Below are 17461 nucleotides of genomic sequence, written 5' to 3'. Positions count from 1 at the left end.
GATCTCTGCAACCCGGGATCCCCCCGAGCTCCCTGTGTCCTGAGATCCCCCTGTGTCCCGTGTGTCCCGGGATCCCTCCATGTTCTATGTGTCCTGGAATCCCCTCGTGCTCCCTGTGTCCAGGGATCCCCCCGAACTCCCTGTGTCCCGAGATCCCCCCATGTCCCGTGTGTCCCGGGATCCCCCCGTGTTCTCTGTGTCCCGGAATCCCCTCGTGCTCCCTGTGTCCAGGGATCCCCCCGAGCTCCCTGTGTCCTGAGATCCCCCCGTGCCCCGTGTGTCCCGGGATCCCCTCGTGTTCCCTGTGTCCCAGGATCCCCCCGAACTCCCTGTGTCCCGAGATCCCCCCGTGCCCCGTGTGTCCCGGGATCCCCCCGTGTTCTCTGTGTCCCGGAATCCCCTCGTGCTCCCTGTGTCCGGGGATCCCCCAGAGCTCCCTGTGTCCCGAGCCCCGTGTATCCCGGGATCTCCCCTGAGCCCCATATATCCCACGATCCCTCCAGAGTCCCTGAGTCCCGAGATCCTTCCCGAGCTTCCTGTGTCCCGAGATCCCCCCGTGCCCCGTGTGTCCTGGGATCCCCCCGGGATTCCCGTGTCCCAGGATCCCCCCGTGCTCCCTGAGTCCCGGGATCCCCCCGTGTCCGGTGTGTCCTGGGATCCCCCCGTGTTCCTTGTGTCCCGGGATCCCCCAGAGCTCCCTGTGTCCCGAAATCCCCCCCCCCGCGTATCCAGGGATCCCCCTCTGAGCCCCGTGTATCCCACGATCCATCCGGAGTCCCTGAGTCCCGAGATCCTCCCGTGTTCCCTGTGTCTCGAAGTCCCCCCTATGTCCCCGGATTCCCCCCGTGTCCCGTGTATCCGGGGATCCTTCTGTGCCCCAGTGTGTCCTGGGATTCCCCCCGGGATCCCTGTGTGTCCCAGGATCCCCCCGTGTCCCATGTATCCCGGGATCTCCTCGTCCCCGTGTGTCCCAGGATCCCCCCGTGTTCCATGTGTCCCGGGATCCCCCCGTGTCCCATGTATCCCGGGATCCCCCCTCGAGCCCCAAATATCCCACAATCCCTCCGGATTCCCTGAGTCCCGAGATTCTCCCCGTGTTCTCTGTGTCTCGAAGTCCCCCCCCCGTGTCCCGAAATCCCCCCGTGTCCCGTGTGTCCTGGGATCTCCCCGAGCTCCCTGTGTGTCCCAGGATCCCCCCGTGTCCCGTGTATCCCGGGATCCTTTCGTGTCCCGTGTGTCCCATGTATCCCGGGATCCCCCCCCCTCCCCCTGTGCCCCGAGATCCTCCCCGTGCTGCCTGTGTCCCGAAATCCCCCCGTGTCCCGTGTGTTCCGGGATCCCCTCGTGCTCCGTGTGTCCCTGTATCTCGGGATGCTCCCGTGCTCCCTGTGTCCCGGGATTCCCCCATGTCCCATGTATCCCGGGATCCCCCTCGAGCTCCGTGTGTCCCAAAATCCCCCCGTGCTCCCTATATCCCTGTATCTCGGGATGCTCCCGTGCTCCCTGTGTCCCGGGATTCCCCCATGTCCCATGTATCCCGGGATCCCCCTCGAGCTCCGTGTGTCCCAAAATCCCCCCGTGCTCCCTATATCCCTGTATCTCGGGATGCTCCCGTGCTCCCTGTGTCCCGGGATCCCCCCGAGCCCCATGCTTCCCGGGATGCCCCTGTGCTCCCTGTGTCCCGAGATTCCCCCGTGTCCCGTGTATCCCGGGATCCTTTCGTGTCCCGTGTGTCCCATGTATCCCGGGATCCCCCCCCTCCCCGTGTGCCCCGAGATCCTCCCCGTGCTGCCTGTGTCCCGAAACCCCCCCGTGTCCTGTGTGTTCCGGGATCCCCTCGTGCTCCGTGTGTCCCTGTATCTCGGGATGCTCCCGTGCTCCCCGTGTCCCGGGATTCCCCCGTGTCCCATGTATCCCGGGATCCCCCCCGAGCTCCGTGTGTCCCAAAATCCCCCCGTGCTCCCTATATCCCTGTATCTCGGGATGCCCCTGTGCTCCCTGTGTCCCGAGATTCCCCCGTGTCCCGTGTATCCCGGGATCCCCCGTGTCCCGTGTGTCCCGAGATCCCCTCGTGCTCCCTGTGTCCCACGATCCCGAGATCCCCCCGAGCCCCGTGTGTCCCAGGATCCCTCCGTGTCCCATGTATCCCGGGATCCCCCCGAGCCCTGTGCTTCCCGGGATGCCTCCGTGCTCCCTGTGTCCTAGGATCCCCCCGCATCCCATGTATCCCGGGATCCCCCCGTGCTCCCTGTATCCCCGGACCCCCCGCACCCGTCGGGCCCGGGCAGGCCCGGAGCAGCGGCCCGCTCGGCGCTCCTGGCCGCCCCGTCGGAGCGGGCCGGGGCCGGGGCCGGGGCCGGGGCCGGGGCGGGCAGCGGCGGGCGGGGGCGGGCAGCGCCCGTTGTGCAAGGGCCCCGCAGCGCTATATAGGAGGGGCCGCGGGACATGGAGCCACCGGCCGCGACGGGACGGGAGCGGACGGGGCGGCCCCAGGTAAGCCGGGGCGGCAGCGGGGAGGAGGGCCGGGATGCCGGCGGAGCCCCGCGGAGGGGCGTCCGGGCCCCCTCCCGCTCCCGGGGCCGGGATCGCTGGGAAACTCGCGCCTCTGCCCCCCCGCTGCCCCGGCCCCCAGGCCCCGCGAGGGGACGGGCGACCGGGGACACCCGGCGCCCTGGGGTCCCTCCACCGCCGCGGCGAGGGTGGCCGCGTTGTCACCTGCCGCCGCCGAGCGGGGCCGGAGGCCGGTGCGGGGCCCAGCGCCAGCCCCGCGCGGTCACGGCTGGGCACAGCCCGGGACCTTGGGCCGCGGGGCAGCGCTTGCGAAAGGGCAGCTCCGGGAAGGCTCCCGGCGTGGCACGGCCGCCACGGCACGTGCCGGCGGCCGGGGAGGCGACCGGGGACGGCCGCGCGCCGGTGACACCGCCGACACCCCGTGGCCCTGGGCACCTCACTGCACCCACCTCCTCCCGCCGCACCGCGGAGGGGGGCAAGGCGCAGTGACCCCCGCTTTAGCAAGGTGACACCCCGCCCGGGCAGCTGGGTTTGCTGCGCCCCATGTCCCCTGGGCCAGGCGGGATGGGGGCCATGCCTGGCCCCAGGGAGGTGGGTTTCGGCTTTGGGTGGGTGCCGAGCCGGGTGGGTGCCCGAGCGTGTTGGCACGTGTCGCCCGGCAGAGCCCGGCAGGATGCGGTGGCCCGGCGTGTCGCTCTGCGGGCTGCTCTGGATGTGGCTGCCGCTGTCCTGCGGCCGCCCCGTGAAGATTGACAAGCTCAAGGCGGACACCAAGAACCTGGCCCGGACCCTCATCGCCCGCATCCAGGAGCTGCAGGCAAGGGCCGTGGGAAGGGGTGCCGGCTGGGGGGCAGCAGGCTGCGGTAGGGACCCCGGGTGTCACCCCCGTCCCAAAGTCCCTGTAGTGCAACCCCTCACTCCCGGGGTGCCCTATGGGGCGGTGGTGGACAAACAGGGATGGGGACGGCTCGGGGGAGCCTGGTGGTGCCCTGGCCTCAGAGGGGGTCTGGCTGCTTGCTCTGGAGCCAGGGTGCCGAAGTGCTCCGGAGGGGTCCCAGCTCCAGAAGGGACAGACATCCTGGGCTGAGGTGTGATGAGGTGGCCCTGAACCCCAAAGGGGTCTCAGGGAGGGGCAGCATCCCTGCACTGGGGTGTGATGGGGTGGCCCTTTGCTCCAGGGGTCCCCAAGGAGTGAAACCGATGAGCTCCGGAGAGGCCCCATGGAGGAATGTTCACCTGGGGTTAGAGATGGGGTGTGCTGGGTTGTCCCTGCCCCCCAGAAGGGTCTCCAGGGAGGGAAACCCCAGGCTGGTTTGTGACAGCAAGGCCCTGCACCTTACAGGGGTCCCAGGGAGGCACACTCACTGGGGTGCGCCAGGGTGGTCCTGAGCCCCAGGGAGGTCCCCATGGAGGGACATGCACGCGGGGCTGGGTTTGGGGTGTGCTGGGGTGGCCCTGAGCCCCGAAGAGGTCCCCATGGAGGGACATGCACCTGGGGCTGGGGTTGGGGTGTGCTGGGGTGGCCCTGAGCCCCGAAGAGGTCCCCATGGAGGGACATGCACCTGGGGCTGGGGTTGGGGTGTGCTGGGGTGGCCCTGCACCCTGGGATGTCCCCATGGAGGGACATGCACCTGGGGCTGGGGTTGGGGTGTGCTGGGGTGGCCCTGAGCCCCGAAGAGGTCCCCATGGAGGGACATGCACCTGGGGCTGGGGTTGGGGTGTGCTGGGGTGGCCCTGAGCCCTGGAGAGGTCCCCATGGAGGGACATGCACCTGGGGCTGGGGTTGGGGTGTGCTGGGGTGGTCCTGCACCCTGGGATGTCCCCATGGAGGGACATGCACCTGGGGCTGGGGTTGGGGTGTGCTGGGGTGGCCCTGAGCCCCGAAGAGGTCCCCATGGAGGGACATGCACCTGGGGCTGGGGTTGGGGTGTGCTGGGGTGGCCCTGCACCTCGGAGAGGTCCCCATGGAGGGACATGCAACCAGGGCTGGAGGTGGGGTGTGCCAGGGTGGTCCTGAGCCCCAGGGAGGTCCCCATGGAGGGACGCCCACCAGGGCCTGGGGTCCGCCGAGGTGGCCCCGCGCCCGGGGCAGGGAGCGGGCGCCGTGCCCTGACGGCAGCCCGTGGGCGCAGCTCTTCCCCCTGAACCTGAAGATCAGCGGGCTGGAGTTCATCCCCGGGGAGCGGGCGCCCGAGGGCCTGGCCGCCGTGGACGAGCGGCTGCAGGGCTTCCAGCGGGTGCTGGCGGGGCTGCCGGCGGGCAGCCTGCCGCTGGCGCAGATCGCCAACGACATGGAGAACCTGCGGAGCCTCCTGGCCGCCCTGGGCGCCCACCTGGGCTGCGCCCTGCCCCGCGCCGCCGGCCCCGCCGCCGCCGGCCCCGCCAGCCTCGCCGACGTGCTCGCCGTCTCGCCCTACACCGCCGCCGGGCTGGCCCTGGCGCGCCTCCGCGCCTGCCTCGACGGCATCGCCCGCCACCTCGACGGCCTCCAGAGCTGCTAGCGCCGGCGGCCCTCGGCCCGGCCCGAGAACAAACTCCAGGCTCTTTTTTACCGTCGTTATTGCTATTGTTATTATTGCTATTGTTATTGCTATTATTATTATTGCTATTTTATTGCTATTGTTATTATTGCTATTGTTATTATTGTTGTTATTATTCAACCCTCGTATTTATTTCTCCCACGTTAATTTAAAATAAAGCGAGTTTCCCAGCAGCCCGTCCCAGGTCTCTGAGCACCCCGGCCGGGCACCGGCGTGGACCCGCCGGCCCGAACGCGCCTCGAGCCGGGCAGGGAGGGAGGAAACGCTCAGCGGAGCGGCGGCGGCCGCGCTGAGCCGGGCCGGGGGCAGCGGGGCCGCGGCGGGGAGGGGGCGCCGGGACCCACTGACTCACGGCTCCGCGGAGCTGTACGAGCCGCCACTTCCCGGCTCGGGCCCAGACACCCGCTGCTGCCCGTCGCCTGGAGTGACCCCGACTGCTCCAGCTGCCGTGGGGATGGGATGGGCATGGGGACAGGGATGGGACAGGGATGGGGACAGTGATGGGACCAGGATGGGGACAGGAATGGGGGAAGGATGGGGCAGGGATGGGACCGAGATAGGGACAGGGCCTGGGGACAGGGATGGGGATAGAGATGGGGCAGGGATGGGGACAGGAATGGGGGAAGGATGGGGCAGGGATGGGACCGAGATAGGGACAGAGACTGGGGACAGGGATGGGGCAGGGATGGGGATAGAGATGGGGCAGGGATGGGACCAGGACTGGGACAGGGATTGGGGACAGGGATGGGGCAGGGATAGGACGAGTATGGGGACAGGGATAGGATCAGAGATGAGGACAGGGATGGGGCAGGGATGGGACCAGGATGGGGACAGGGATAGGGACAGGATGAGGACAGGGATGGGACAAGGATGGGGACAGGGATGGAGATGGCGAGGGGGACAGGGAGGGGGCAGGGATGGGAATAAAGATGGGGACAGGGAGAGGGACAGGGAGGAGGACACAGATGGGGCAGGGATGGGGATGGGGAGGGGGGCAGGGAAGGGAGCCACGTGCTCCCCAGGAGCAGCAGGAAGGTGATGTGCTTCCCCGGGGAGCCCGTGCACACGTGCGTGCACGTGTGCGCGCGCACACGTAGCTCTGTGCGTGCCTGTGTTTGCACCTTCGCACGTGTCCACACGTGTGACCCCAACCCACCCCGGCCCCGGGCACCGCCTGCCCCCAGCCCCTGCCCTGCTCTCGCTGGTCCCAGCTCTGCCGTCCGGTCCCTGGTCCCTTGTCCTTGGTTCCTCGTCCCTAGCCCCATCTCCAGCCCCGGTCCCCAGTTCCTGCTCTTATCCCTGGATCCTCGTCCCTGCTCCCCGTCCCCAGTCCCTGCTCGCTGAGCCCGGCTCCACTGTCCCTGCTCCCCAGCACTGCTCCCTGCTCCGCTGTCCCGGTCCCTGACTCCCCCCGCCTGCGGCTCCACTCGTCCTCCCCGGCGGGGCCGGAGGGGAGGTTTTTTCCCCTGACATCAGCCAGCGGGTGGAAAGTTTCCGCTGGACAGGCCCGGCCCCACGGCGTGGGGCTCCGCGCCTGGAAAATCGCCCGCCGGCTGGCTGGGGTCTGGCCGGCAGCGCCTGCCCGCGGGCCGGGACTCCGGCTGGCTCCGTGGCCCTGGGGCCGCCGGTGCTGGGTGCACGGTGCTGGGCCCCGCGCCGACCCGCGGCTGGGTGCCCCCGGGGGGACCCAGGGGGCTGCGCGCGGGCTGGCTCGGCTGCGGAGGGGCCGGTGGGTGTCACGAAGGCGCAGGTCTCTGCAGGGGACCTGCGGGGAGGCGGCGGGGCGCCGTGCGCCCCCCAGCCCCGCGGCACGCAGCCGCCCCACGCCGAGGGCTCGCCCCCTGCACCGCGGCGGGGGCCGGGGTCGGTCCCCCCCCAGCCACCCCGACGCCGGTGCGCACGGGGCAGCACGTCGCTCACGGAGCCGGGCGGCCGCCGGGGCGGGCGCCAGGGGAGGCCGGCCTGGCCCGGAGCCCCGGCCCCCGGGAGGAGGGAGCCGGCTGAGTCAGGCCGGGGAGCCCGGCGGCACCTGGGCCGACCGCAGCCGGGGGCCCCGGCCCCCCCCCGCCGCCGGGGCTCCCCGCCGGCCCGTGTGCCGAGCAGCACGGGCACCGGGCACCGAGCCCAGGGGTTGCCGTGGGCACAGGGACTCCCGACCCTCGGGCACCGAGCCGGCCCCCGGGCGAGGGGACCCACATCCCTCGGGCACTGGGACCACCGCGGGCACGAGGATCCCAGCTCCTCGGGCGCTAGGCACCGGGACCCCAAGCCCAGGGCTCAGCACAGCGAGGCGCTTGGGGCTCAGAGACCCCCCCCCCCGACGDGGTGTGCACGGGGACCCCCACGGGTCCGACCCCGCAGGCACCGACCTCCCCCTACTCCAATCCCCAGAGCGCCTGTGGCACGGGCAGCGAGGGCAGAGGGATCACCCCGGTCCGAGCCCATGGGCACCCGGGGTACAGGGACCCCTGGCCTCACAGAAATGGGAGCATTGACCCCCCCCCCCAGGGGTCTACCCTTCCCCCCCATAGCTCTGACCCAGACACTTGGGGCACCAACCGCCCAGCTCTACCTCCCCGGGCACACGGACCTCCCGGCTCCGAGCCCACGGGCACGGGGAGCCCCCACGCTCACAGGCTCCCACCCCCAGCTATGAGCCCACAGCCATAGGGACCTTCTTGACCTACGCGTCGTAGCCATGCCCCAGACACTGGGGGCACGGACACAGGACCCTCCTCCACCTCCAACCTCCATCCTCCCTCTCTCAGAGGGATGCTGCTGCCCCAGGGCCTGGTTTGACCGTAGGGCTGGCACCTACCCTCCACCACCACGCTGCAAGACGGGCTCAAGCCCAGCCCCATGAATCCCCACCGAAGGGGATCCAAGGAGGTGTCACAGGCAGCCCCCATGCTACTGGCCTCATCCCACCCTTACCAGGGCTGCAGTAGGTCTGGGGCAGCTCCCAGGCGGCCAGCGGAGAGCAGGGCTAAGCAGGATCCTCATTCCAAGAGGCTATTTATTAAAATATATTCCTATTCCTTTACAGTAAAAACCTCTGTCAGTGACGCGGCATCAGGGCCCCAGAGACAGGTGCTGAGGGCTGCTGCAGCCTCCTCCATCATCGGGGGAAGAGGCTATTCCCTCCCAGGGTCCCCAAGGATGCGAGGCCCCTGCACCAGGGCTAAAACCTAGTGCAAGGATGGGCAGGAGAAGGGAGGGGGGCACCCACAGAGCCCGGGTGAGCGAGGGTGACCAGCCAGACGTAGGGATGCTGGAGGGAGGGAAGCAGTAGCTGGAGAACTTGGCCCTTTTCTCAAAGCAGGACAGAGATGCTAGGGTGCAGGTCATGTCTTGGCACAGATACCGGTCTTGGCAGCCCAGGAGGGGTCTGAGCAGCCCCCAGAAACTCTGTTGGTGCTCAAGGCCTTTGCCCCTGCCTAGCACTCAGCTGGGAGTGCAGTGAGGTGCAAGGGTGCTGCCCCTCCGTTTCCCCAGCCCAGCACAAGGGGAGACGCCTAGTTCTTCCATTACTGAGGGGGAAGTTTCTTGGAAGCAGATACAAAAAGTTATCAAAAGAAGAAGAAATGTCCACTTTGCCCCACACCAGGGGCAGACTGTGTGCCAAGGGCACAGATCCTGCTCGCCCCACGGTGTGCATCCCCCAGCTGCGCCCGAGCAGAGGCCGAGGGCGCGGACCCCACGGGCCGCAGGCCCCCGGCTGCGCCGGGTGAGGTGCTGAGGACACGGCCCCCTCCCGCTGTGCCGGGCAGGATCAGCTCTCAAACCACTTGCTCCTCTTGGCTGTGGGGGCACTGTCGGAGCTGCCCAGGATCTTCCTCTTGTACTGCTCCACGAGCTGGCTGAAACGGGCCTCGGCCTTGCTGCCCGCTGGGCGCTTTGGGGCGGCCTGGGGGCGAGACATGGGGACGAGGGCAGCGCGCGGGGCCCTCCATCACACTCCTGCTGCTGCCCGCAGGATCGAGGGGGGCAGAGCCCCAGAGCACCACTGGGGTTGGGCAGAGGGTGCAAGAGGGAAAAGGGGGCTCTGGAGCCGCAGTGACGTGGGTCAAAGCAGGTACAGAGGTAGAGCACGCCAGGCCTCGCAGATTTGCCCCACAGCTCTGCTCTGCCTGGACCAGAGCTGGGACAGAGGATCTCCGTAGGGATTCAGGATCCAAGGAAGGGAAGTACCACATGCTGGGTCCGCCCAGGCCAAGGGAATGAGGGAACCCATGACCCCCGCTGCACCCCACAGCTGGGGGACTTGTCCGCAAGCAGCTGGGGCTGGGAGCACGCGAGCCCCCTGCTCCGTCCCTACCTGCGTGGGGGCCACGTTGCGCTTCTCCTTCCGCCGCTGTGCTTTGCCCTTGGGCTGCTTGGTGGGAACTGGCTTCACCTTCCCCTTGTCACGCTTCCTGTGCAGACGAGAAAGGACAGGCGTGGGTCCTCTGCCACGGCGTGCTGAGACACCCACGGGTGCCGCACAGTGCTGTGGGAACAGTCTTCCAGCAGCCACAGCGGATGGTGCAGCCCAGCCACAGCCGTGCTGCCGAGGACCCCCCGGGACAGCCCTCGGGAAGCAAGGGAGAAGCCACCCCCGTGATGCAGAGTGCGAAATGGAGGCATCACACCCACCTGATCTTGGGCCCGCGGTGTGATGGCATCACCAGCACCTTCCTCCGCTTGGTGCCATCAGGCAGCTCCATCCGCTCTACCTGTGCCTCCGTGCGGAAGCCAGCCCAGGGCACCGTGGGGAGGCCTCCCGGGGGGGCCGGGGCAGCCTCCTGTCCCCGCGGCTTCTCCTGCCCCTTTTGGCCCTTAGGTCCTGGCTCTGCTTGCTTCCCGGGACCTTGGGAGCCCTTGGGCCCCTTCGAGCTGTGTTTCTTCTTCCCCTGGTACTTCTTCTGTGGTCCTTCCAGCTCAGACGTCCCAGCAGCAGCTGGTCCCTTCTCCACTGGCTTCGGTTTCAGCTTGAGCTGTGCCAAACACTGAGTCAGTGACAGGAGCCTTTGGCACAACACGGTCTGGCTGAGGGCAGCGGGTTGGCCCTACAGACAGGGGACCCTCCAAACTGAGGCAAGCAGGGGGCAGAGAACCACTCCCCCGGGCCAGCATAGGACAGCGCAGCAGTAGCCCCTGCCCTGCTGCTGGTGGCCACACAAGGGCCTCTAGGCTCTGAGTACGCCTGCAACACGGTGGTCACCACGGCCAGGGAGATCTCTGATGGTGCTGGACACCAGCACCAGACACGTGCAGGGCCACAGCAGCCAGACAGGGGCAACAGGAGCCAGGCCGAAGGGGGCTGAGGCCAGGCACGCACGGGGCGAGGGGACACGCCACGCACGGCCGTGCTCGGCAGCGTCTCCTACCAGGCTGCGCTGAGCTCGCTGCTCCTTCATCTTCAGCTTCCGGCGGTCCTCCAGCGAGAACTCCACGATGGGTCTCTGGGGGCAGAGCGCAGAGCAGGAGGGTGCGGGCAGGTCAGGGGAAAACTGAGGTAAGAGACCTGCACAGAGCTCCTAGGGTCCAGCCCCCCAGCATCAGGAGCATCTCTGGCTCTAATCTCCCCCCGTGACCCACAGCGCAGGGGGGTGATGAGGGGAGACCGCGTGCTCTCTGCAAAGTGGGAAGATAATGGGGGAGACCCCATGGAGCTGTGCAGAGCAAGGGGGTGATGGACAGGGGAGACCCTGTGGTGTGGGACAGTGATTGCGGAGACCCCCAGCACCCTACAGGGTAGGGGAAGGTGACAGGGAGACCCCAGAGTGCAGGATGACAGGGGGACCCCATGCTGCCTGACAGGGTGCTTTAGGAGGCAAAAGGGGTTGTGAGAATGATACCCAAGTGATTTTTCTAAGCTCTAGATCAGATCCTTGGCTGGGAACCACTCAGGAGAAGGAATGCATTAATTCACCTGGCACTGGTGACTTCCATTTTACAGTCTTTTTTGACTAAGTTTTTCTAGTCAGCATGGTGAATTGAAATGAAGTTAAACTATGACAGCAGTCCAACCACTGTGCACACAGCAGTGTTTGCTATTCCGATAAGAGTATAATTCTACTGCAAATCTTCTGTGCAGAAGGTGACAGGTACATCCTTGAGACCCGGCAGGGCAGGCCGAGGCGCACGCCTGCTGTAGGTGCATGTGTAACAGGAAACCCTGCAGGGTCCCACACAGTACGTCTAAGAGGGGAGACCCTGAAGGGTCCCAGCATCAAGGAGAGGGGGGAATGGTGGAGACTGCACGCTGCTCTGCCAGGCCGGGACATCACGGGGAGACTGCAGCACCCCAGCTCCTCCAAGGAAACCCAGGCCCCTGAGATGCCTCCTCTCGCACACCCCAGGGAGGATCCCTCAGGCTGGAGGGGGCCGGAGGGATCCAGAGCCAGGCTCCAAACCTGCTGCTCCTGCGGGATGCACTCACCTTCTGGGGCCCGAAGAGCTGGGGGTTGTTGTTGGTGTGTCGCAGGGCGGCCAGGGCCTGCTCGTGCTCCGCGAACTCCACGAAGGCATAGCCCAGCGACTGCCCCTGCCCCTTCAGGTCCCGCATCACCCGGCACTGGGGACACAGCAGGGGCTGTCCAAGCTGCAACCGGGCCTCCTCCCGGCACCCCACCACTAGATCCCCACCGCCCCCACAGCCTGGGGCCCATAGTCCCACCTCACTGAGCGACACCCACCTTGCCTGCACCCCACTGTGCCCGCAGCAACCGCCGCCCCACAGCTCATCCCGGCAGCCTCACAGGGCTGGGACAATAAAGCCACGACGCAGCTGCGGTGGCCTGGCAGCAGCTGCCCGGAGCAGGGCTGTGCACCGACCCCTGCACAGGGCAGGGACACGTGCGGTGTGTGGGACAACACCTACCTCCTTGATGTGCACGTTCTTGCCGCCGCCGGCAGCCTTCAGCAGCAGGCGCCGGAGCTGCGCGCTGTCCACGGCCTTGGGCAGGTTGTGCACGCAGAGCCGCGTGCGGGACACAAAGATGTTCTGGTCCCGCAGCTTCTGGTACTTGAGTTCTTCAAACTGGGAGCAGGAAATTGTTACTGGGGACATCCCCCCTACCGGGGCAGGCTGTCCCTGACCTCGTCAGCCTGTGTTGCCTCCCTCTCAAGTCGGACACTGACACAGCAGCCACCACGTCTGCCTCCCTCCCCAGGACCTGCACACACTCACCCGTGCTCGCTTAGCCATATCTGCATCGCTCACTCCCTCTGCAGCCTTTGTCCCAGCTCGGATCACTGCAGGGGGACAAGATGGGGGTGTCAAGGGCACCTCAACATCCCCTGGGCTGGAGACTGCTCCCAAGAGCCAACCCTGCTCCCCCAGCAGCCCTGTGGACCTGGGACGTGCTGCTGCTCTGTTGGAAAAGAGCCACAGTCACCCCGTCCTCAGCAGAGAGAACCACCTTGAGGGGGATGCGATCCGCCGAGCTCAAGGCGGGCCCTGCCCTGCTGGCTGCTGTGAGCCTGCTCCGGCCACAGCCTGCTCACAGCACTACCTGCAAAGCCCTGGACACGAAGAGCAGGTCCCACAACATCCCTCTCGCTGAGGGACCAGCCTCTCGGCACACCCCAGTGAGGGAAACTGAGGCACAGCCTTCCCCAAAGGAGCAGGGACACTGCACCAGGGCCCGAGGCACAGACGAGGCCTCAGCTCCTGCTTTCCAAAGCCCTTTGTCCTCAGGGGACAGCAGGGAGCTCGGTGGTGGCAGGAGAAGGTACTCACAGCCTTCGCGGGCCAGGTAGAGGTTGCGGGTGCCCGTGGGCTTCTTCGCCTTCTGCCCACGGAGCTTCTGGGCCTCCTCGCGGCTCACGGCCAGGTCGATACGGAGCAGCCGCCCATCCAGGCGCAGTCCCCCATCCTGAAAGGGGGCAGGGAGGAACAAGGTCAATTAGGACTTTGCAGCCTTAGCAGGGGAGCTCTTGCTCCCCTTCTGCATGCAGCAAAGGGGGCTGAAATAACCCCAAAGAGCAGGGCTGAGCCCTTCCCCACAGCACCCCAGAGATTCCCTGGGTAAGAAACTGGGGGGCTGGTGCTCTTCTCCATGCCCCCGGTGCTACTACTTGCCACCCCCGCTCACCTCGCTGTCCTCTTCGGCAGCCTGGAGGCATTTCTGGGCTGCTTCCTGCGTCAGGAACTGGGCAAAGGCACAACCTGCGGACAGAGGCCCCACCACTTGGTGACCTCTTGCAGGAGCAGAGGAGCCAGAGCCCTCCTCCAGCAGGAGGGGTGAATGGCAGCCCAGGGGTCCCCCAAGGGCTTGGGGGACCCACTCACAGGGAACACGGCTCTCTCCCAGGGTGGCACGGCTGTTTGCCCCCTTGCAGGGGCTCTGGCAGCAGGACAGGTGGCCCCAGGGACTCCCCTCCTCTCCAGGCAGGGTTACCTTTGGAGTGCTCCGTGTCAGGGTGCAGGACAATGCGGACGTACTTGAGGTCTCCGAACTGCTGCAGCATCTCCCCCAGGGCTTCCTCCTCTGTATCAAAGGACAGATTCCTACCAGGGCAACCAGACACCGTCACGGCCTGCCAGAGTGCACAGCTCTTCTCTCCACCATGCCCCAGAGCCTCTCCAGGCCGTATCCCCCAGGACCATCCCCAGGCACCCTGTCAGTCTTGGGTGAGGGCTTCTGGGGAAACACAACTGCCCTGCACGCCACAGATGGACTACCTGTGCTGGCAGAGGGTCCCAAACCACTGCAGGGAGGGTGGGCCAGGGTTTCTAGGCACCTAGGGTCATCCTGGAGACATTTCTGACACACACCCAGCAGGAGAGGATCCAGTCCCATCCACCATTGCTGGTGATGGGGGTCCTGCCCGCCCTTGCTGAGAACTCATGGATGGGGTGTTCCTGTTCTGCCCCCCAACAGGGTTTCCCTGGCAGGAGCTGAAACACGAGACCCAGCCACACACCGGCACTAACCCTCACCTTCTCCACCCATCTGGCGATACCCAGCACCCACCTAATAAAGACAGTCTTCCCTTCACCCACGTCCGAGGGAGGCTTTTGTCCCTTCCGCTTCTTCTTGGGTGCCTCCGATTCTGGACCTGGAAAGCATCCAGCACAGTTTAACGCATGTGGGGATGCTGCGTCGCCCTGCAAGGCAGCAGCTGGGCTGCAGGAGTCCCAGTACCCTGGTAAAGCTCTCCCAGTACCTAACTGGTGCAGGCTCTGCACAAGGGCACCCCAGTGCCCTGCCCACAGCAGCTCACCACCAACCCTCACTCACTTGCTCCCAGTCTCATCTACCAAGGCAGAACAGACCTTCCTCCTCCTCATCATCATCCAAGCCCTCCTGGTCACTGTCATTCTTGCTCCCACTGGCTGCTTCATCATCATCTTCTTCCTCTTCTTCCTCATCTTCCTCCTCCTGCTCTTCCTCCTCACTGCTCTCCACAGTCACTGTCATCTTCCCAGCCCTGCAACAGCCGAGGCAGCATGTGAGTCCATTCAGCCCAGCTGGGAGCCCTAAGCCACACAGTCCCCAATCCCATAGCAGCCCCAAAGTATCCCCAGTCCCCACATAGAGGCCAAGCAGGGGGCGATCCCAGTCCTGCCAATCCTGTGCTGGGGACATGGCGCAACCTGGAGTCCCACAGGGAGGACAGACACCCCCAGTTCTGGCAGCGTGGGGGGCAGAGGCTGTAAAGGAAACACTTTCCGGGGAGGATGGGGGCAGGCAGAGCCGAGCAGCGGATTCTGCCACCCCAGGCCTGTGCTGGCAAGGTCCTAAAGCAAGATGGATCCCCCCAGGATGAGCCCCAGCTCTCACTTCTCTCTGTCCCCAGCCAGCACAGCCCTCTCCCCTCACTCACCGGCCTTGCCCCTGGGAAAGGGACGGCTTGTTCTGTCCAGCTGCTTCCTCTTCCTCCTCCTCCTCATCCTCTTCCTCTTCTTCCTCCTCTTCACCAGCATTCTCTGGATCCTGCTCTTGGATCCCTCCAGATTTCTCCTCCTTGTTCTCTGTGGAGTGGACCAAGACAGGAGACAAGGAAGAAAAAGCAGAGATCATTCCCAACACCGCCGCCTCTGCCCCAAGGATGGCAGCAGTCCCTGCTGCCCTGTTTCTGGGAATCCACGAGGAGGGCGGCATGGGGCACAGGGCAGGGCCCAGAACCGGACTTGGAGAACAGGCTGGGACACCTGGGTCCCAGCTGGACAGCGGCAGGCACTCACCGGAAGGCAGGGAGCCCTGCGTCGCGCGGTACTTATCCTTGGCCACGGCCCAGTCCACAGCTACCAGCCGCTCTGGGGAGGCGAAAAGGGGCATCAGAGCCCGCTGCGAGCGTCCCCGTGCCCAGGTGGCCTTCAAGGCCAGCCACAGAGAGTGCTGGGACGTGTTCAGCAGCCCAGGGCAGGCCTCGCCCGAGGAGGAGGGGGAGCAGGCAGGCCCGGACCTTTGATCTTCGTCATGTTCATCCCCTTGAGCGCCTTGGCTGCTTCCAGCATGTTCCTGAACTGCACGAAGGCGAATCCCCGCATCTTCCCATCTGCGAGAACAAGAGCTCAGAGCCCGCCAGGAGCTGCCACGAGGGCACCGCAGCCCAGGAGATCCCCGTCAGGCTTGGCGGGGCCAGGCTACCAGTGCGGAGCACCCAGGCAGAGCCCAGCCCCACCAAGCAGGCCCGGGAAGGCCCACCAGAGGCTGGCCCAGGTGGTTGGCATGAGAACAGCTACTACAAGGGAAAGAACAAGGTTGTTTTGACTCAGAAAAAGGCATCAAGGAAATGGAATAAAAGACTGGAAAGCCCCAAGGGTGAGGGGGGTTGAATCCGCTGCTCCTTCTAGCGCAGGATGGAAGGGCTCCTCTGCAGGTGGGGAGCTGCTTTGGAAAAGCAGGAGAAAACATTTTTTTTCCCCAGAGCGCCCAATTCGGCTTGTGCGTCCTGCAGGACGCGTTTAACCGACCCAGCAAGTAGGGGACTAAGGCAGATAGAGAAAACACAATGCTGCTGCTGTTACGTATGGCTCAGCCACTGAAGCGCAGTGGTCATCATCAAGCAAAACCCATCTTGTTCACCTTGTTTTTCGCACTTCTTGCCAAAGTACCTCTCGCTACCTAAGACAAGAAAGCAGGCCAAAAGGTCTGAAGAGCTTGGCCCACCTCTGAGAATGATTTCCTGCAGAGGCATGCAGCACCAAAACACCCGGCCCCACCAGGAGTGAGGGCCAGAGGCAGCGCTGGGCAGCATAGTCCGGGTGCTGGGGCCCACCTAGACATCAGCAGCAGCTCCGAGCCTGGCCCACAGGGACTGATCCTGCACATCACTCCCCTCTGCAGCCCCTGGAGAAGATATGCTCCGCAGGAGCTTCATCAGGGGAATGAAGCTCAGCCTCACCTGGCTTCCTGGGGATGTTCACCTCCAGAACGGTGCCAAAAGGAGAGAACACAGACTTCAGGTCATCTTCAGAGCACTGAGGAGACACAGCAAAGAGCAGCCTGGTGAGGGAAGGGGTGGGAGGGGGAGCAGGAGGCAGCCGGAAGCATCTCCCATGACATGTCCCCCAGAAGCAAGCAAGGATGTCGCTTGCGTTCCCTGCTCCTCAGCGCACGGTCACCATCCTATGAACGGGACAGATCAGTGGTCCCAGGGACAGCCCTCAAGTGGTCACTTACAGGTCCTCAATCGCAACCCGTGCCAGGCTAGAAGACAGAAACCGCCAGGCGGGGACGCTTGGTGGGCGGGGGCCGCCCTCCCCGCCCGCTGGGGGTCACACAGTGAAAGCCAAACCGGAGCCGAGGGCGGGACACGGGGCGAGAGCTCCCCGTACCTTGAAGCTGAGGTTGCGGATGATCAGCCTGGCCTTCTTGGAGGCACCTTTGGGCTTCCTGAGCTCCTGCTTCGCTGCAGGAGCGGCCTTAGGGGTACCTAGAACGCAGAGACGATAGCGACTCGGGGTCAGCGCCGCCTGGGAACGGACCGAGAGCTGCCTGCCCGTCCCACAGCACCACCTGCCCCCCCAGCTGCTCCCGGAGGGCCTCCTGAACCCTCCTTGAGGGACAGCCACCCACCAGGCCCCAAAGCCCTAGACCCCTGCAGGGTCTCCAGCCGGTTCCCAGCTCACCCGCCGCCGCCGCGTCCTCCTGCTGCCGCTTCCTCTTGTTCTGCCCTTCCCTCGGCTTCTGCCTGGCCACGGTCACGCTGAGCCTGCGGCCGCCGAAGGTGGTGGCCTCCCCGAGGGCTCGCCGCGCGTCCTCGGGCAGGCAGAAGGTGACGTAGCCGAACCCGCGGCAGGTCTCGCTGCCTGGGGCCAGGGGCCGCAGTGAGGTCCTCGCGCCCCCCCCCTCCGGCACACCCTCTCCCAGGGGGGTGGGGGCGCGGCGTCCCACCCCCAAGGGACGCTCGGGCTCACGCTGTCCCTGGGTCCCATCCCCTGCCCCCAACGTGGCCCAGTCCCCCCACGGCCC

The 17461-nt window shown here is 66.1% G+C and overlaps 2 protein-coding genes across 2 annotated transcripts; one reads left to right on the top strand and one right to left on the bottom strand.

Moving 5' to 3' along the window:
- Nucleotides 1-3181: 3181 nt before the first annotated feature.
- Nucleotides 3182-5012, top strand: LEP (leptin). Its single transcript, XM_085321726.1, has 2 exons — nucleotides 3182-3328; nucleotides 4644-5012. The coding sequence occupies exons 1-2, from the start codon at nucleotides 3185-3187 to the stop codon at nucleotides 5010-5012; spliced, it is 513 nt and encodes a 170-aa protein (XP_085177852.1). The 5' UTR covers nucleotides 3182-3184.
- Nucleotides 5013-8049: 3037 nt separating this feature from the next.
- Nucleotides 8050-17452, bottom strand: RBM28 (RNA binding motif protein 28; the record flags this gene model as incomplete). Its single annotated transcript, XM_085321725.1, has 18 exons — nucleotides 8050-8958; nucleotides 9370-9466; nucleotides 9687-10027; nucleotides 10421-10495; nucleotides 11476-11610; nucleotides 11917-12075; nucleotides 12226-12290; nucleotides 12778-12913; nucleotides 13133-13206; nucleotides 13439-13548; nucleotides 14015-14099; nucleotides 14317-14471; nucleotides 14868-15015; nucleotides 15229-15300; nucleotides 15450-15542; nucleotides 16392-16467; nucleotides 16825-16922; nucleotides 17119-17452. Coding segments are annotated over 18 exons (2388 nt in total), but the record flags the coding sequence as incomplete, so codon positions are not given.
- Nucleotides 17453-17461: the final 9 nt, after the last annotated feature.

Source organism: Rhea americana, unplaced genomic scaffold (assembly GCF_003343005.1).
Source record: "Rhea americana isolate MKP2758 unplaced genomic scaffold, rheAme1 scaffold_704, whole genome shotgun sequence".
Classification (NCBI taxonomy): Eukaryota; Metazoa; Chordata; class Aves; order Rheiformes; family Rheidae; genus Rhea; species Rhea americana.
Note: the sequence above shows the minus strand (reverse complement) of the source record. Positions and strands in the feature narration are given on the sequence as shown.